General features: G+C 31.7%; 3 protein-coding genes across 6 annotated transcripts; 2 read left to right on the forward strand and 1 right to left on the reverse strand.

The window, feature by feature from the left end:
* The first annotated feature begins 5,066 nt into the window (after positions 1 to 5,066).
* Positions 5,067 to 7,553, forward strand: LOC107619306 (F-box/kelch-repeat protein At3g06240-like). 2 transcript variants are annotated; one of them, XM_021124030.2, is made up of 3 exons: positions 5,067 to 5,352; positions 6,158 to 6,209; positions 6,501 to 7,553. In XM_021124030.2, exons 2-3 carry the CDS (start codon positions 6,189 to 6,191, stop codon positions 7,329 to 7,331), a joined length of 852 nt encoding a protein of 283 aa, XP_020979689.1. In that variant the 5' UTR covers positions 5,067 to 5,352; positions 6,158 to 6,188; the 3' UTR covers positions 7,332 to 7,553. The 2 variants fall into 2 exon arrangements, with proteins under 2 accessions (XP_020979689.1, XP_016177050.1); XM_016321564.3 differs by having other exon boundaries at positions 6,158 to 7,553.
* Positions 7,554 to 8,867: 1,314 nt separating this feature from the next.
* Positions 8,868 to 12,332, forward strand: RPA70B (RPA70-kDa subunit B). Its single transcript, XM_016338009.3, has 12 exons — positions 8,868 to 9,266; positions 9,381 to 9,527; positions 9,620 to 9,823; positions 9,907 to 10,084; positions 10,212 to 10,482; positions 10,570 to 10,672; positions 10,792 to 10,916; positions 11,018 to 11,096; positions 11,181 to 11,325; positions 11,478 to 11,638; positions 11,719 to 11,839; positions 11,928 to 12,332. Exons 1-12 carry the CDS (start codon positions 9,139 to 9,141, stop codon positions 12,126 to 12,128), a joined length of 1,863 nt encoding a protein of 620 aa, XP_016193495.1. The 5' UTR covers positions 8,868 to 9,138; the 3' UTR covers positions 12,129 to 12,332.
* A 314-nt stretch (positions 12,333 to 12,646) lies between these two features.
* On the reverse strand, positions 12,647 to 16,891 carry GDPD6 (PLC-like phosphodiesterases superfamily protein). Of its 3 annotated transcripts, none has more exons than XM_016338024.3 (8): positions 16,721 to 16,891; positions 15,861 to 16,039; positions 15,341 to 15,524; positions 15,046 to 15,120; positions 14,536 to 14,645; positions 14,058 to 14,276; positions 13,238 to 13,393; positions 12,647 to 13,082 (listed from the first exon to the last, which is right to left on the reverse strand). In XM_016338024.3, the coding sequence occupies exons 1-8, from the start codon at positions 16,809 to 16,811 to the stop codon at positions 12,855 to 12,857; spliced, it is 1,242 nt and encodes a 413-aa protein (XP_016193510.1). In that variant the 5' UTR covers positions 16,812 to 16,891; the 3' UTR covers positions 12,647 to 12,854. The 3 variants fall into 3 exon arrangements, with proteins under 3 accessions (XP_016193510.1, XP_088357889.1, XP_016193512.1); XM_088501763.1 differs by having other exon boundaries at positions 15,861 to 16,041; positions 16,696 to 16,856; XM_016338026.3 differs by having other exon boundaries at positions 16,375 to 16,773.
* Positions 16,892 to 20,634: the final 3,743 nt, after the last annotated feature.

Raw genomic sequence — 20,634 nt, forward strand, 5'->3', positions numbered from 1 at the left:
CTTAATCTTCTCGGGAGAATCTTGTAGTAAATTTCTTCTCGTATGCAATACTGAGTTCCTTACTAATTAAATCAATGAGTCAGACAAAACAGAGGCCACAAGTAATAAGACAAATTTTAAACATATAAAAGACATAAGTTATAAAGTATATTGCTCGGCCAAGTCTGCCAGCAATTTGGTCAATCCGATTTTGTCTATAAAAGGTATCCTTGTAACTTAACATATTTTTGCCATCAAACTACACTATAATAGAATAAATTAGAATAAAATAATTTAAAATTAACTAATCTATTATCAAACATATTCGAAATAAATCTAAATACAAAAACCATAAATTATAATTTTACTCTAAACCATAATTAGCTCAAATGAAACAATAATATAACTAAAATAATTAAAAATTAACTAATTATCAAACACATTGGAAACAAATATAACCACCTAAACCATAAATTATCATTTTACTCTAAATCATAATTAGTTCAAATACAAAAATAATCTAAATAAAATTTTTCATTAACTAGCATCTATTAATCTCCTACCAAAATTACATGCGCGTTTGACATTATCTAAACTAACTATATCATCTAATTATCAAACTAAATAATTATCAAACTAACTATAACTAACATGAAAATTTAATCTAACTAAACAAACATGTTAAAACTATAAAATAATACAACAATAAATTAAATTCAAAAGGAATAGAAGAACATAATTACCTGAAATTAACGAATTAAAGAGATAAAAAGATGAAAAACAGCCAAAATAAAAAATAAGACAAAAAAACATGAGAGTGAATAATAAACAGTGAAAAGCGAAATGTGAGGAGACCTCAAATTCTTATATTTGAGCGAATTTGTTTGAAGTTCGTCGAGAAAGACGGTGAATCTTGTGAAAATGACAAGGCTCATGCGAGTGGAGCGACAAATTTGCTCCAAGCGCAAAAAAAAAAAAAAAAGAATCTTCGAAATTAAAGTTAGAATTTTTTTTTTAAATAAATTTTTTTATTTTATTATAGAAAAAATTCTCCTTGATCATACCTGGATATCTTGACATATTTTTAAATTATTTAAAAATATTTTTTATAACAAAATCTAAATTAATTCGAGAGCTTTTAATTATTTACCAATATTTTAAGGTAAATGCTATCCTACCCCTCTCTAAAGTAACATGTAAGTTATCTTTTCTGACGTGTCACATTCTAATTGGGTGTTTATTTTAACCTGAGTTACTTTCTCCACTCTTTCATCGTCATTGCGCCTCCCAAACATCACCGTTTCATTGGTGTTTCGTTTTCTCTTCCAAAATCATTCTTCTAGAAAAAGTATTCCAACTCTATCTAATTGTGTTTACTCCTCTTCACTTCTTCGTCGTCGTCATTACGCCTCTCAAGCATCACCGTCTCATCGGGGGTCTTATTTTCTCTTCCCAAATCATTCTTCCAAAAAAGAAGGTACTCCAACTCTCTCTAATTGCGTTTACTCCTCCCCACTCCTTTGTCGTCGTTGTGCCTCCTAGGCACTATTTGTTTAGTGGGTGTGTCCACCAAATTTTGAGACACGGTGACACACTCACACCCATGTTTTATGTTTAGTTTTCAAATACATAAAATAAGCAAAGACACGATGGTACACATTGGTACACAAATACATAAAATTTGTGTACTGCCATTTTATTGAGACACTAAGACACAAAGGTTAAGACATAAGTTTTTCCACTTTTATCCTTAATAGTAGTGACTGTGGTGATTTTTTTGGGAGATAAGAATAATATTGATATTTGCAATTTATATTTTGTCTTGTGCATAGTTACCAAATAAAGTAAAAATTGTGTGTCTCCTTTATGTATATGTCTTCAATATTTGTGTATTTGTGTCTATATCTTCACCCATACATAAACCACACTGTCTTATTGGGTGTTCCATTTTCTTCTTCTGTCAGATTGTCATCGTCTTCCAAAGATATTATTAACTCTCATGAGATTAAAGTAACTCAAGTTAAAATAAACACTCAATTAAAATATGAATCATCAAATAGGATAACTTATATGTTACTTTAGAGAGTTTAGGATACCATTCATTATATTTTAATGTTTGAGTTAAAAAAAACTAAAGAAATCTAAGACTTAGTTGGAATAAAATGCTTAATTAATTTTTTTTGAAAAAAAATAAATAATAAATACTTATATTAAAAATAATTTATAAATAAATTATTTTGTGTTTGATTTTTTAATTTTAAAATTACTTATTTTAAAAAATGAATAATAAAAAACTTTTTATTATAAGAGATGTTATTTTTTTAACTTCTTTATAAATACTTAAATAACTTTTTAAAAAATTATAATTTAATTTTAAAAGTTACACCAAAAATTAATACTATAATTTTTTATAAATTAAAATAAAAAAATGATTTAGAGACATTAAGTTCGAATTTTTCTATCTTTAATAAAAAATAAAAATAATAATAAAATAAAAAAATACTTATGAATCCAGATTGACTCTAACAAATTGTTTGGATGAGATGAAGTTGGAAGGAAAGAAAATAGGGAAGAAGAAAACGGATGAAAAATTTAGTTTTCCTTCGTTTGGATCAATAGAAAAAATGAAGGGAAAATAGAAAAGTATGTATGGGACCCACTTAAAAGTTTTCACGTCAAAATTGGGCAGAAAAGTGAGATAGAAAGAAAATTATGAGTAAAAAGACAAATTTACCCTTTTAATTATCGAAATTAAATTCTCTAATTTCAATCTTTCCAAAAGAAGGGAACACCTATTTTCCTGTTCATTGTTACTTGTTTTTGCGTTTTTGTTATATTTGTGTATATTTAAAAAGAATGATATATATTTTATTTATGACATTAAAAAATAACATAAAAAGATAAATTCAAAAAAATATTATTGTTAATAAAAATAACAAGTTAAAATTTTGAAATGTAACTGTAATTACTTTTTTTTATTTGAAAAATAATTTAAATACACTGGTATAAGATAATTTACATATAATGTAGAAAAAGGTATTAAGGTAATTTCATTTGGTTATGATTTTCTCTCTTCTTATTTTTCTTTCCATCCAAACAAAAAAAAAATTTCTTCTATTATTTTTTCATCTATTTTTTCTTCTCCAAACAACATAAAAAAAAGGGCAATTTATCTAAATAAATAAATTGGGTGAAAGCTTTACTCAAATACACAAAACAGAAATTCTTTATGTACATGTGCATTTTTACACTTCTATGTAAATCGTGGAAAGTTACCACGGTTTATGATTTTAACATAAACTGTGACAAACTACCACGAATTATGGTGTTTGTGGTTTGTGTGTAAACCGTAGCAAGCTCCACGAAGAGAGAAAGCTAAGCATAAACCGTGACAGGCTCCCAAAGTTTATGAAGGAGGAATTTTTATCATAAACCATTTATTTTTAGATATTTGATTGCATCAATGTGGTATCATTTAGACTGTGCATGATAATTGCATCAATGTGGTATCATAAATTTAAGAAATAAATTAAACTAGTTTTATTTTATATATGAGTGTCCATTTGGATGATTATGCTATTTTAATTTACATTACATTTAAATAGTAGAAAAAATATAATCTAAATCTATAATTTTTGCCTGTAGTTCAAATTGAACCATTTTTAATAATAAAATTATATAACTTTGATAAAAAAAAATAGTAAAAAAAATAAATTTTATCATATTACTACTTTAACTACTCATACATTCATATCACCACTTTAACTACTCATACATATATATGTAAGTAATGACATTATAATATATATAAAGTATAATAAAGATTTGTAGTCAATCATTTTTCTATTAACTATTATGTTCTTTTATTTTCCTTTATTTGCTGTCAACAAAATAATATAAAATAAACTGTAAGAATTTTTTTTAATAATTTTTAATTTTTAAAATTTCATTGATTTAAAAGTTATTTTTAAAAAATGCTTAAATTTTTTAACATAATTCTTATTTCTTATTTATATTTATTTTAAAAAGTTTATTATTGACGAAAGAAAAATTTTACTCTCTTTTTTAAGAGTTTTTTATTTAAATAAATTAAATATATTCAATAATTACTAAAATAAATAATTTTAAAAATTATTACAAAAATATGTTAGTCTTTCATATTTCGTTTAAACGAGATAATTTTACATGTATCTTATTTACAGTATAAATGGGATATATGTATTTATAAATATAAAAATATATTTTCTAAAAATAATAAAAATATTATTAATTTAAATTGGACCAAATTCTTAAAAATAAAACATTTCAAATAATAGAAAAGATGGACGGTTTTATATAATAGAAAAGATAGACGTTTTAAAAATGGAACACTATTAACACAATTAAAATACGATTATTAAAATACCATTATTAAAAAATACGGTGTGCTAACTCATACAAATTAAAATATGGGAATCATGAAGTGAAGTTAATGCACGATAAATAAAACACAAAAAAAAAAAGAGAAGAGAATTGGCAAACGGTTATCTCCTATTTTTTCTTTGTTTTATTTATCCCCATCAACTTCTCTTAACAATTGGCGAACAGTTATTTCTTATTCTTTTTCTGTTTTATTTATCTCCTTAACACACAATTAAAACTGATGGGTGTGCGGGAACGCCGCTGAATTCTGTCACAATTATCATGCGCAGTCTAAATGATACCACATTGATGCAATCAAACATCTAAAAATAAATGGTTTATGATAAAAATTCCTCATTCATAAACCGTGGGAGCCTGCCACGGTTTATGCTTAGCTTTCTCTCTTCGTAAACCGTTGGAGCTTGCCACGGTTTACACACAAACTACAAACACCATAATCCGTGGTAGCTTACCACAGTTTATGTTAAAATTAGAAACCGTAGTAGTTTCCCACAATTTACATAGAAACGTGAAAATGCACATATATGTAAAAAATTTCTGTTTTATATATTTAAGTAAAACTTTCACCCAATTTATTTATTTGGATAAATTACCCTAAAAAAAAATAAACTTTTTCTTTCATTTCCTTTCCTTCCATTTTCTTTCTTCTCATTTTCCTTCCTCAATCCAAACAAAGGGTAAATGCTAAATGCAAAATCCCAATTCTTTCTTCGGGTGTTACTAAAATTTTCACTTCTCCCGCTCCCAGCCAGTCACCAAGTCAGCCACCGTCCTCCTCTTCTCTCCGGCAGTCCGACGCCTCCAGCCGCTCACTGTTCTTACGCCCTCTAATCTCTCTGCTTTCATCCCTTCACATTCACAGCTTCTTCATCCAAACAACAGAAGACTCTCAATCTTTTCAAAACCCAACTCCAAGCTCTCTCCCCTTCCCAACACTCTTCATCCCCTTCAGTATGTTCAAACACACACTCTCTCTTTTCTTTTCTTTATTTACTTGCAATTTGTGATATATGCTTTATTAGAGGCTTGTAGCCAAGTGTGACACTTTTGAAACCTATGCCGTTTCATTCAAAGATATTAGAACAATTTGTTTCTCTTTTTTTTATTAGTTTAAATAAGAGTTTGAGTTGTTGTTTGAGCATATTATTATCTGCCAGTATGTTTTTCTAGTTGGTTCTAGTTGTTGATACCAGGAAATATTATTCAAAATTTAGGGTTTTTGATTTTGCTACACAAACTGTTTGTTCCTTGAAGTATTAAAACCTTAGGTAGTCCGTGTGCATCATATTAATTCAATATAGTCCACATTTCTTTATACTCTTGACACTCTCACGGTGCATCAAAAGGAAAAACTTATTTATTATACTTTTTTTTTTTCACCAAAGATAGGAGACTCGAACCCGTAACCTCTTAATTGAGTATGGGGAGACTATGCCATTTGAGCTATTATTCATTGGCTATTTATTATACTGTTAGTGTGTTACTATTCTTTTTGGTGTATCATGTTGTTTAGTGTTTATTTATTGAATTTATTCTCAGTGTAAAAGAGTCAATCTTGTAAAGTAACTAATTTCCAAACTCACTACTTAAAAGTTTATCTAAACACATAATCTAATTGGTTACTGCACAAAACTCTTTACACTTTCAGCGTTTCAAAATTAAACACTTATTTATTATACTATTAACTATGATATTATTTCATTTCTTAACACCTCCATATAAACACTTGTGTGATTCTTGTATATTATGATTGCAGACACTTTCCAAGTGGAGACATCAGTAAAAAAATGGCTTCATTGAATAAGAAGGTTAGTCCTAGTAATGTTAATTTACCTAATGATCTTGTACTAAACATTCTGTCAAGATTGCCTGTGAAATCTTTGAAGCGATTTAGTTGCGTGCAAAAATCTTGGGCAAATTTACTTGAGGATCCTCATTTCGTCGACATGTATTATGAGAATTTAACTTCTAAAACCCGTGATTCATGTCTCCTCCTGAATCAACATGTACCAAATACTGTTGAAAGTAATTTGTTTTCACTTTTTGGAGAGAGGTATGAGAACAGAGTCAAATTTGATTGGCCATCTCCATTTCATCAGGATAACGAAACAGTTATAGTTGTTGGCTCTTGTGTTAATGGTACAATTTGTCTCCAGCAAGTCTCTATGATAGACACAACCACCAGCATCAAAGTATTATTATGGACCCCGAAAACTAAGGAATTTAAGGTTGTTCCTCCTTCTCTTACTGCTGAGCCTGAACTACGGTTTCAGATAACAATCACTGGTTTTGGTTATGATCATGTGACGGATGACTATAAGCTAATTCAAAATGTGCTTGTACATGCATTAAATAATGATTATGCAGAAGTAAATCCACCTCTTCCTGGTCAATTTTGGCAAATTTATAGTGTAAAAAGTAATTGTTGGAGGAACCTTGATCTTGAAATGACATGTGATGTGTTTCCACAATCAGTCGGTCTAGCTGTGTACTTGAACGGAGTATGCCATTGGTTGGCCATTGAAGATAATAATCAAGAGCCATATGACACAGAAGTGTTACTTGTGTCATTTGACATGAGCAGTGAGATGTTTGTTACTACACCGATCAGTCGATATAACCATCATGATTTTTGTGATAGATATTTGGTGGTGCTCAAAGAATCTGTTGCTGTAATTTCAACGTTTGAAGATAATAATTGCTTTGACGTATCAATTTTGGGTGAAGCTGGTGTTAAGGAATCATGGGTCAAACTTTTCACCGTTGGCCTGCCAACTTGTGTTGATCATCCTATTGGTGCTGGGAAGAATGGTGACATATTCTTCAGAAAATATGATGGTGAGTTGGTTTGGTATGATTTTAGCAGCAAGACGATTAAGGAAATTGGTATCAAGGGAGAGTTTTGTTACAGCCAAACTGTAATATTGTGATCTTAAGACTATTTTGGGAGACTTATGACTATTGTTATTATGATCTGTCTATAAAACTAAGATCAGTTTAGTTTGTTCTTACATTCACTCTTGCCACATACCCTATTGTGTTTTTCCAGGTAACAAAATATGAGAGGTATATGAACAAGGGTATTTTTGTAAGATGCTTATTGTTAAGCATAGAATGTATGAAGTAAATGACTACATTGATTGAATCTCAAATTTGTTTATATGACCCAGAAGAAAATACAAGTTTCGAGTCCTATAAATAATTGTGAAAAGATCAAAGTGATTCATTTTTCAATAACATTCTAGGCACATACTTGTCTTCTTAGATAAACCTGAATTTTGACTGTAATTACAACGAGAGAAACTGATGGTTATAAACTGAAGTAACCAACTTTTATAACTTATATTTATTAGAAGTGGGGAATTTTTTATATGTCAACCTCCAAATTAAACTTAGCTGTAGCTAAAATAATCTCAAAACTCCACTCATTAACGTGCAATGCAGGAAAGCATTGTAAGACCAAGGGTATGTTTGGTTGGAAAATGAAAATGAGAGTAAAATTAATTAGGTAATATTTACATTCACTTTGACACTGTGACTAAACATCTTCGCCATAACACTCATTGAAGGAAGAACACAAGGACCATCTTCACAAACACAATTACACAAGGACCATGTTCAGGATTTTTGTTTCTTATTTCGGAGTATACTATATGTATAAAGAAAACGTAGACAATATAATCTCAAACAAAGTAAAACGATAAAAAAAAATTCAAAAGATTTTAGAAGCTGATAAAAGTGACCAATTATCAATTTATCATAAATGTAGGGTTGCATACTTGCATTTGCTTTGCTATTTTAACAATTTTTTGCATAATTTTATCGACAATATTCTTTTAAGGAGTAGCGGAGTAGATATTGTCTTTTTTCTATTATATATTATTCACAGGCCATCCTAAACTTTGGTGAGTCATTTTCCATGGCCAAAAAAAAAAAAAATTGAAGGATAATTTGAAAAAATTACATAAGGGGAAAATAAAAAATGACAATATTAATTTTTTTATTGTTTTTATTTTATAGGTAATTTTTATTAATTATACTAGGTGTACATAAAAAATCAGTTATCTAAATAGAATACATGTTAAAACAAAAATTATACATTGAAAATGAGTTAAATAACACATATATTTGTACATAAATATATGTGACTAATTTTCTGTATACATATAATATTTTTATATTTTATTTGCACCTAAATCTCTTGGTATATTTATTTTCTTTCTAGTTTTTTCTTTTTGTTTATTGGTCAAAATTTTTGTTAACTAATTTTTGCATGAAGAAAAAGTTGGTTTTTTAGTTTTAAAAAAGTAAAAACTATTTATTTATTTTTAAAATTTTATATTAATATGTTGGTTTAATTATTATATACATTTTTATAATTTTACTAAAATTTTTAATTAAATTCTTAAAACATAAGTTTTCAATGAGATCTAATTTTAATTAGGTCTAGTGTACTAGGACTTATCACATAATGGCGCCGAGGCGCCAGAAGTAACCGCGCGCTTCGTTTGGGGTTTGGCTTCTCTTTCAATTTTCACTACTTTTGGTGAATAATACAAATAACAATAAAGCCGCGAAACCCTTAAATTTTCAAACACAAGTTCCCGCCACAACCCCACACTCTACAAAGCACAAAACCCTCCCTTTCTTCTTCTTCCAATTCCAACGCGCTCTCTCTTTCTCTATCTTCCTAAACACGCTCTTTCCGCAATTACAGTTTCCATTTCTAGAATTCCAATGGCGAAATCCGTGAGCCCCGACGCCATTTCCACTCTGCTTGCAAATCCAACACCGGATTCCTCCTCTGATCTTCCCGAAATCGTTGTGCAAGTCCTCGATCTCAAGCAAAGTGGCAACAGATACATGTAACTAGCTATCTATCTATCTATCTGTCTAAGTAACTGGATCCCTTCTTGTTTTTGGTTCTCAGATCTATAATTTAGCTTCTATTGTTTTAATTTTTTGTTTCATCTTTTCAGGTTTAGTGCTAGTGATGGAAAATTGAAGCTGAGGGCGATTTTGCCCTCGAGTCAGTACTCTGATGTGCTCTCTGGCAAGATTCAGAACCTCGGCCTTATTCGAATCCTTGATTACACTCTCAATGATATCCCCAACAAATCTGAAAAGTAAATCCCTAATTATATGCCGCTTGTTCAATGCGTTGCTTAACTCCTTTTTGAAGTGAAGTTGTAATCCTTTTGTTATTTGGGTATTGCAGGTATCTTATTGTTACCAAATGCGAACCTGTGTCTCCTGCTCTTGAATCAGAGATAAAGAGCGAGGTGAAAAATGAAGGTGGTGGCATTGTTCTGAAGCCGAAGCAAGACAGTGCGGTCAAGATTGAAGGTGGGATTGTGTTGAAGCCAAAGCAGGAAGTGGTGTCAAAATCTGCTGCTCAGATTGTGCATGAACAGCATAGAAAGTGAGTGTACTCCTCCTCATGGTTGTTTTTTGTGGGATTTTGAGCATTTTTTAATTTGTGAGTTTTATGAATTTTGTTTTTAGTGTTGCACCTGCTGCGAGAATGGCCATGACGCGTAGGGTGCGTCCTCTTGTTTCATTGAACCCTTATCAGGGTAATTGGACTATCAAGGTTAGTGTTACGAGCAAAGGGAACATGCGCACCTATAAGAATGCTCGAGGAGAAGGTTGTGTCTTTAATGTGGAGTTGACAGATGAAGATGTAAGTAAAGTGAAGGCATTAGTATATTTGAACGAAATTTTGATTGTATGATTTGGATTTTTGTGTTGTATTGTAACTCTAGTGGATGGAGATTTAACTATGTTGTTATTTTGTTAACTTCTTTCAGGGCACACAGATTCAAGCAACCATGTTTAATGATGCTGCAAGGAAGTTCTATGACAAGTTTGTTTTGGGAAAGGTTTACTACATATCAAAGGGTACTTTGAAAGTTGCTAACAAGCAGTTCAAAACTGTACAAAATGACTATGAAATGACACTGAATGAGAATTCTGAGGTAGAGGAAGCTGCCAATGAAGCAAGTTTTGTTCCTGAAACAAAATTCAGCTTTGTTCCAATTGATCAGTTGGGTCCTTATGTCAACAAATCTGAACTTGTTGGTGAGTGTTGTCTGTAAGATAAGCATATTATATTGTGTTTTTGTTCCGTTGCTAATCATTTACTGTGATGTTTGTTCTCTGTATCAGATGTTGTTGGAGTTGTTCAGAATGTATCTCCAACTATGAGCATAAGAAGGAAGAGCAACAATGAAACTATTCCAAAGCGTGACATTACTATTGCTGATGAAACGTGAGTATTTTCTATAGTTCATTTACAGTGTGTGTGTGTTTGTGTGTAGCTTTTTTTATTTCATTAAAAAAAAAAAACAAATTCAGTGAAATTTTAAATATCTATACTTGACATTGCAGGAAGAAGACAGTAGTGGTGTCACTGTGGAATGATCTCGCAACTAACATAGGTCAAGAGTTGCTGGACATGGCTGATAAATCTCCAGTAGTTGCAATTAAGTCTCTTCGGGTTGGGGATTTCCAAGGTATGCATAGTCATAAACTCCTCAGCTGTGATGGTAAATTTTTGCATGTCATAGTGAAAAAGGGATTGTCAATTATCATTCTTGAATCTTTTCCATTTCAGGTGTTTCTTTGTCAGCTATAAGCAAAAGTGTAATTAAGATTGATCCAGAGATACCTGAAGCAAAGAAACTTAGATGCTGGTATGCTGTTGCCTTGAATGCTTATTGCCCCTCTGTTTTGACATCCGTGTTATTCTCGTGCTTACATGTTAATGTGACCAACAGGTATGACTCTGAAGGCAAAGATGCTACAATGGCTTCTGTTGGCTCTGGCTCGAGTCCTTCATCCATGAATGGAAGTAGATCTGTGTACTCTGATCGTGTTTCACTTTCTTACATAACTTCGAACCTGTCATTGGGAGAAGACAAGGTGCATGACCTAGAAATATTACAACCTGTTGTTTTGAGTTCTAACTTTCAATAATGTTATAAAAATAGTTCCAATATGTTGATGTTTTAATCTGAAATGTATTGAAGTTTTGCAAATTTGAATGGATTGTCTAATTTGTTGTTGTGGAACAGCCTGCATTTTTCAGCCTTAGAGGATACATAAGCTTCATAAAGCCAGATCAAGCAATGTGGTACCGTGCTTGCAAAACTTGCAACAAGAAAGTCACTGAGAGCATTGGTGCTGGGTATTGGTGTGAAGGTTGCCAGAAAAATGATGAACAATGTAGTTTAAGGTAATTCAACTATTGAATTCTTAGTCTGGAAAGTTTCTATGTTATACAATGTAGTTGAAATTCAGATTGTCCTCTTTCAGATACATTATGGTTGTAAAAGTTGCTGATGAAAGTGGGGAGGCTTATGTCTCAGTCTTCAATGAAGAAGCTGAGAAGATTGTTGGGTGCTCTGCTGATGAACTAGACACCTTAAAATCTCAGGTAACATAGTGTGCGTGTGTGGTTGTCTTTGTAGAATTGATATTGGATAGAATTTATTCAATCTTTAATTTCCTTTTGTTTGTTTCAGGAGGGAGAAGATAACCCTTTTCAACTGAAACTGAAACAAGCTACTTGGGTTCCTCATCTTTTCCGGGTTAGCGTTTCTCAAAACGAGTATAACAATGAGAAGAGGCAAAGGATCACAGCCAAGACCGTTGTTCCTGTTGACTTTGCTGCTGAGTCAAGACTTCTCTTGGAAGATATATCAAAGATGAGAGCTTCACAATAAGATTGATATTTATAAATATTTTGATTCAACAGCACTTAGCTCTTTTGGTTTACGGCTGCTGATTACTGTTTAATTAAACACTCAGCTTGTAAATTATCAATCCCTTAGGTTGTTTAGATTACATATTTTGCTGACTTGAAATATGCTCCTTTAGATTTTCTTTACTCTATGAAATTCTTCATATGTGGGAGTTTATATTTAACAGATGATGCTGTCATCTTTATTGGCTTTCCATAGCTGTATTATTTAAGTTAACTTATAACATTGATTTGTTAAAAATTTAAAATTAATCCTGGGCAAGAGTAATATGAATCACTGCTTTTGACAAATTAATTTTGCAAGATTAGGTTGGGTTTGCTCATGGAAACTATAATAATAGCCAAGAAGCAGATGTGAAAAAAAAAAATTTAAAACAAATTTACCAAAGGAACAAATATGGAGCCAAATGCTAAATTATCTTGGAGAACATAATTTAGCATTTGGTTATAGCTAACTAAACTATTTACAAAAGTAACTTATTTTTACTGAGGGCATTTAAAATTTCAAATTGATTAAGTACTGGCAATGTCCCAATGAGATTTGCTCTAGCTTGGTTTGTGCAATTCTTAAAGTTAAAACCAGCCTCGGGCAAAATCTCTGGTGAACAATGAACATGTAGCAGAGGCATATTTGCATGTAAATAAGCAAATTCAGACACTAGTACAGACATTTCAATTTCCACAATTCTTAGTTATTATAAGGAGAGACCAAAAGAGCAATTTTATGCAATATATTGGATTCAGTCTTCGTATCACTGGAGGTCCATTCCTGAAAATTGTGAAGACTTCCTGTGAAATCTGTGAAGAGGCCATCAACTCCTATTTTGTTGATCCAATAATCATACTCTTTATAAGGATCTTGACTAAAGTTGAAGTGCAAAAACTGGTTCTCATTTCGGTAAGTATATGGATGCACCTGCATTGTATTATTGTAATCAGCATTTCATATTAATATTATCATTTACTTAGCTCTAAAGTCAATCCTGGAAATGAAATACAATGGCGAAGTACCCTCGAACAAAATTTATGAAATCTCATGAAAGAAAACAAGGTTTATGATAGGAGTTGCACCTGAAGGTTATGAGCATGTGCCCTGGCAACAAGATCACTAGGCTCTTCCAAATAATTCTTTGCCACAGGTACTATTGTGTCCTTCCAAGGTCCAATTCCAACAACGTAATTCTTTATGTAGTTTAGGTATTTATCGGATGTGATTTCCCAATATGACTGCATATCAGCATTGTAGTAACATTTTGTTAGGCCCATTTTATTATCCTTCCCAGTTTTGTTCATGGAGGATTAGACATTTAGTTATTACTTGTGAGAAATATAAACAAACTACTCAACAGGCTAAGCTGAAGGTTGAAGCTAGGAGAAAAAGCTTACTTTCTCCATTTTTCAGTGTTACAACCTTATTTTTCTTTCTTTTAAATAATGGAGGATTTTGTTCAACAAGGAAAAAAAATTATTAGGGCATGTTTGGTTTGTGAAAACGTTTTCTGTTTTTGTTTTCATTTCATTTTCATTTCAATTTAACTAAAGTGTGAATGCATGAAACGGAAATAGAAAACAAAATTCCACTTTTTTTCACTTTTTTCTTCACAATTTTGGAACATAAAAAATTGAAAATTAAAAGACAAACAAGATAGGCCCTCACTATTCTTAGTATTCGACATACATATGGGCATAAAGTTACTACTAGATTTCTCTTTGTATTGACTTTAACAAGGCTGAAAGCTGCACTACAGGTATTATAATAAAAAAAAAAATTCGTATCAAGCATAACAAATTCCATTGAAAAAGAAATCCATTTTGTTCCAAAACTTGCAAACTGCACAAAAGAAGTTGAATGATTTTAATGCAGGCTAAATAAGGAGAATGCCTTACGCACCTGATTAGTGTCTTGCGTTGAAACAGTAACATCGTCAATTAAGAAAACCTTGGGCAAATCCGTTTGATTTGATATATACACAAGTGATGTTGGAGCAAATGACTGAATAAATACAGGTTGTTTTAGCCAATATTTTGATAAGTATGAACCTTTGTATCCATATTTCTGAAGTGTCTTGACAAATATGTCTTCAAATCTTTTGCCATTTGGCCATTTCACCTGTTGATTGTATCAACTTAATGAACAGACAGCAGACACAAACTATAAAAGAAATTAGCCTAAATTGCTGATTAAGAATTAAATTGTCAAGCATGAAACTGTAATATTTTGGATATACCATATTATAACAGATGATTAAAATACTGTTGATATTAGTAGCATATTTTGAAACTTCCAACAATAATCCCATTTCCTATAATAGTTATTATCATTAGTTTAGAGTATAGACATTTGTTAGATTCCAGGTATAAAAACTCACATGCTGATTGATAAAAACTGGATTCTTTATCTCTGGATATATTCCAACAACTCTATCTGCATCCAATGCAATGGAAATGAACTCTTCAAAAGTGATGATTCCAAATTTTCCTGAAAAAGAATTTTGAGTATCTATAAGGTTAAACACTAACAGTTAACTTCTTTTTGAAAAACAAGATGATAAAGTAATAATATTTCATGTAACAATAAAAAAAAGACAAAACAAGAGATCAGCATGCTGCACCAATGAAAGGCTAAAGGCGAAAAAATAATAAGAGAAGTTCCATTCCGGTGGTGGTTCGGGGTTATAGTTATGGAGGAGAAAGGTATATGAAACAAATATTGAAAGATAATATTGATAAACAACTTTCTCATAATGGTTTTGAAACTATGACATAGTGAACCCTGACAACAGAACTGTTGACAATCAATGCATAAACAAATCAAACAAACAAAGGGGGAACAACTGAATAACAGAATGAGAGGCCGCTAGTAATAAGAAGGTACAAACCATTATACTGTTTATCCCTGAAGCTATACCTCTGATTCACCCTTAATGACTTTAATTCCTCAATTGTGAAATCAACTGCAAACATAGAAATGAGTATAACCAGTTTAGCGAATAGAAACTTGAAAGCATAAGCAAACTTCCATAGATATACATTATCAAACACACTAAAGTTTGCAAAGTTTATTCCCAATCATTTATGAAAGAAGCAAAAATTACAGCTGCCAGATAAGCCTAAAAGAGATTTTTATGCATGAAATTTGCAGGGAACTTCAACTTGAATAACAACTAACTATACCAGTAAAAAATCCAGTTCTGTTGACCCCTTCGACTTCGTATGTCCTTTTGCGATTTTCAAACTTTTTGTACTTCGCAATGTCAGTGGTATCATCAAGGGTAACATCGTGGAAACATATAAGAACACCATCTTTGGAAGATAAGATATCAGTTTCAATGAAATCTGCACCATCTTCAATAGCTTTCTGCGAGAGAGATTCATTTTTGGACAAGTATAAGACAAATATGAAAATATGCTTATTTTTTTATCTGTATTGTACCTAATTGGTTTCTGGATAATCAATTAAGCATTGAACTTATAATTGTTGAAGCTTTGAAAAATTAAGACTGGAATGCTAACTAGGAAAGCATTGAGCTAATCAGTGCATATAATCAACAAATATAAATAGATGCACTGGATCGAATACCAGGGGTATTTCAGATAAAATTTTCTTTGCATATAATTTTATTTAATTTGGAAATCAGATATAAAAGTAACAAGGAAGGAATGCAGTTTTGCCAAGAATTTTGCACTTATTCACCAAGTATGCAGGACGAGTTTCTTCAGGAATCACTCCATTTGCGCCTCGGTGTGCAATGTTGTATGGCCGGAAAGTTTGTAGAGGCTGCCGAATTCTATGATCGTCTTGACTAGGAAGTGGATAAATAGGCCTTGCAGTGCATCCAATAACAAACAATAGAAATACCACAAGTGAAAAACCTGTTAAGTTTAGAAATATAACACCAAGTTAAGAGATATTTAACCAGAAATAAATAAGTATGATTTACGAGCACATGAACATGGAAATTATACACTCAATTTTCATGAGAAAGTGAAACCTGATAAGATAGATCCCTAATAATTCCAGAATCATTCCCTAAACCAAGAACAAAAGTTGTATCTATCATCACAGAATAACCAAATATTTAATCATTGAGTCAACACTCAAAATTCCCAGAGTTGAAGAAAGTTGGTAGGTCCAATGATCCATTCATAAACTAAATGGCCAAGGATCATTGCTCAATTAAAAAAAAAAAAATTTAAAAATCAAATACCCAATAAACTTTGCGGAGTAAAGGCCTTCTGCCGCAATAGAAAAAGAGCTCTACGAAGAGGAATCATCAGATCAACATAAACAAAAGCCGTAATATGAAGAAACCATTGTCAAAATAATCCAATTCCAACAGTGAAAAAGGTAGAAGCAATCAGAAAAATATGCTCACAGTATAAGCTACCAAAAGCTATTTAAGAAGCACAATAACAAAAGAAAAAAAAAAGAAAAAAGAAAAAAGAACAAATGGGGAAGAAAAACACATTGAACAAACAGAATGATAATTTAGGAGCAACAAAGTTTTCCAAAAGTTTGAAACTTGCAGCTGTTCATTGTTGGGGGTTGCTTACTGGTTGGGTTAGCCATGGAAATGGCCCTTGAAGTCAAGTCCACTCTTTGTTTTATGAGTCTTGTTCCTTCGCCGAATGAACATATATACATATGAACCAATAACTGGTCAGAACTTTTCTCAACCACATGGCAGAGTCATTCAAATGAGAGCGTGAATATTGGACTCATCCACGAATATTCCACGCACAAATTAATAATAGTTTCGTAAATCTCAAAACATTTTTCTTAAAAAAGGGTAAAACTGTAATGTGAAAAAAAATTATGAACTGTAAGTAGTATTCGAAATTTGAACTTTCCTTGTTGTTCTGACTTCAGAAACAACGAGGATGATGAAATGGTTATTCTTTATTTTTTTGGTGGGAAAGTATGGAAATATTTGTAGAATGTTGACAATGGAGGTTTACGGAGTATTAGAGATATAATAATTAGTGTTACTTTTTCCATCAGCGTAAGCTTCTAGGATGAGTGGTATCATGACATAGTATTATTGAAGTTCATTTTATAACTTATATAGCCCATTGTACACATTGTACAAATAAGCCATTGACTCCCTAGCACGATTCTTTAGTGTTGAATTGAAGGAAATTGAATAGTTGGTTGTTACATGGGTCTTATCTTGTATAAAAATTAAAGAGTATATACCCGTTTTGGTCTTCAAACATTTTTGAACAAGACACTTTAATCTTTAACTAAAATTAATTACTCGATTAGTTCTTAACAATTAATTCCGTCTGTCACTTAGGTTGCGTTTGTTTCCGAGAACAAGACAAGATAAGACATTGAGAACAGGACAGGATAAGATACTGATGGACAGAGACACAAAATTTGTGTTCTTGTATCCTGTTTAGTGATAAACTAGAACAAATTATGAAAATTAATTTATTCTCATTTTTTTCATCAAAAAAAATTTGAGATGAAAAATATAATAATAAAAAATATAATGATGAAAAATTAACAAGAATAATGAAAGAAAAAATAAAAAATAAGTTGTGTCCCTTGTTAGTGTCTCTGTGTCCTTCCTGTCAGGATGGACACAAAATACACTAATTCAGTGTCTCTGGACACATTGTCTTTCTCCATGTCTCCTCGATCAAACACGATTTTGTGTTTCTGTGTCCCTGTCTCAGTGTCCTGTCTCTGCAAACAAACGCAGCCTTAGGTCCTTGACTCCGTCAACTCTAACAGAGGGCAAAATGATCCCTGACATCTCTAACAAGGGACAAAATGATCCCTGACCCCTTTATTCAAAAATGACACTGTTCTTCCCCAATTTTTATCATATCTCGCATAATCCTAACATTCATACTCTCCTTCTTCACCTTCATAGTCTTCTTTTTCATCTTTTCCTTCCTCCTCTTTAGCTACAAGATTAAGCGATGGTGTAATTGCCACACGTGTCGCACCTACCTCAATATGTCATGAACCACACATTTCCTAAATTTTTGTGATTGGTACATAGGACTGGCAATCTATACCCTATTTGCGGGTGCCTAACCCGGACCAACCCGTTCGGGTAGGGTTGTCTACCCGACCCACTGCGGGTAGTGTAGGGTGCGGTGCGGGTTTACCTGCGGGTAGAATAGGGTACAGGTTTAGGGTATACCCTACCCTACCCTACCCATACCCCTAATATATTATATAATATATATGTAAAAGTTATGTAGTAAAGAAAGTGAATGTTGAAACCACAATCTTTCTCTTATAAAAATTTGAAATAACCACTAAGTTAGTTGATTATCATATTATTTGTAATTTTATATTAGATTTCTTTAAGATTTTATTGTTTTTAATTTTAATTTCAACTTAGTTTTTTATTTTCTATTTTATTAATATGTATGAAATTTGAAATGGTTGAATTTTATATTTGCTTAAATTTTTTTTATTTTTTTGCGGGTAGGATCGAGTAGGGTAGTGTTTAGAACTTTAGGGTTAGGATTGAGAAATTCTCAACCCGCGGGTAGGGTAGGGTAGAATTTTAAAAAAGTTTTCAATCTGCGGATAGGGTTAGGGTAGAGTCCAAATCCTACCCTACCCTACCCATTGCCAGCTCTACTGGTACATCCACCTCCTCTGCACTTCACCCACCAGAAGCATCCACTTTCACGTCCTCGATAACATCACCTCCAACCCCGACAACGTCCACGACATTCTCAAGACCAAGTTCCACAACTACCCCAAGGGCACGCCTTTCTTTACTCTTCGGCAAGTAATATAGATTGTTGGACATTAGGACATCATGAGAAGATTATCATTCGACATCATATACAAATTCTCATTTGAAATAGACACCGAGTGCTTCATTCCTTCTTTCCCGGAGTCCAAGTTGGCAGACAGCTTCGACCTCACATCCAAGCTATCAGTACAACGAGCAATATCGCCGTTGCCGCTCATATGGAAACTAAAGCGATTACTGAACATTGGTTCGGAGAAGAAGCTGAAGAAAGCGATCAGAGTGGTGGACAATGTGGTCATGGAGATGATAGGGCAGAGGTGGAGGGAGATGGCAACGACGACGACGGGTCTTGACAAATCAGACTTGTTGTCTAGATTCATGGGATCCACCGAAGACGACAAGTAGTTGAGAGACATAGTCATTAGTTTCCTGAGTATGAATTGGTTGAGAACAAGTTGAGGATTTTTTTTCTTGTGAACATTGAAGTTGTAGAGTGTGCATTGTGTAGCTTGAAGTTACAGTGTTAGATTGTTAGTGTTATACGAGATATGATGGAAATTGGGAGAGAACATTGTCATTTTCGAACAGAGGAGATCAGGGACTATTTTGTCCTCTATTAGAATTGTTAGGGACTATTTTGTCCTCCGTTAGATTTGACAGAGTAAAGGACCTAAGTAACTGACAGAGTTAATTGTTAGGAACCAATCGAATAATTAATTTTAGTGGGGGACTAAAGTGTCTGGTTTGAAGTTCTATGAAGACCAAAATAGATAATCTGTGGTCTAAAAATGTTTATATAGCTATTAAAAATATTTTATTATTTATTCAACTTTTGAGATAGATGTAAATATTGTTCAAAGAATAATAACAACCTTGTTATTTGTTATAAAGGACAAATCAGGTATGTTTAAGTTATTATTATTGGAAGAATTTTGTTAGGAGCCAACAAAGTATTTATATAATGTGTATAATGGACTATTTATTTGGCCAAATATAAGTTAAAAAATGAACATTCAAAATAAAATATTACTAATTTTTTAAACACAATACATTCATACTATCCAAAATAACCATCTGGATGCCAAAAATAATAAACATCTAATATCTTACTGAATCAAACATCCCTATACCACTATTGTACGCATTGTAAAAATACTCCATTAGCTCTATACTTCCTCTTATTGGAAAGGTTTTCAGGTATGCCACTGCCCTTTCTTGCCTCATTGCTATAGTAGTGTGCATGCCGTTGATTCTTATAATAAAAAATTCTGATGGTCCAGATTGGGTATTAAAATGATAATGTAGACTCGTAAATGCAAGGTGCATCATGAGGATGAAACTGGTAGTATCGTGAACCGTGGGAGAATTTGTGACAATGACATTGTGGGGTTGTTTTTTTTTTTGAAAAAATATAGGTAGATAATGAGAATACTAAATAATATGAATAATGAATATGTTAGATATTTTAATTCACTAGGTATGTAGATGGTTATCTTTTTAATATTAGAGTTTAAGAGATAATTTAGGAGTAAAATATTTTTTTTTTATTTTATTGGGTCAATTTTAAAACCTATTATTTACATTATTTACAAAAGTCATTATTTATCTAACAAAAATATTTTTTTATTAGATAAATTGAACATCCCTCAATTCTAAGTATCTAAATATCTCGTGATTATACATTCAATCACACAATATTAAAATATTCCTTGTTAATTCTAAGTATCTAAATATATCCTC

Source organism: Arachis ipaensis, chromosome B1 (genome assembly GCF_059453495.1).
Source record: "Arachis ipaensis isolate K30076 ecotype BB chromosome B1, ASM5945349v1, whole genome shotgun sequence".
Taxonomy (NCBI): domain Eukaryota; kingdom Viridiplantae; phylum Streptophyta; class Magnoliopsida; order Fabales; family Fabaceae; genus Arachis; species Arachis ipaensis.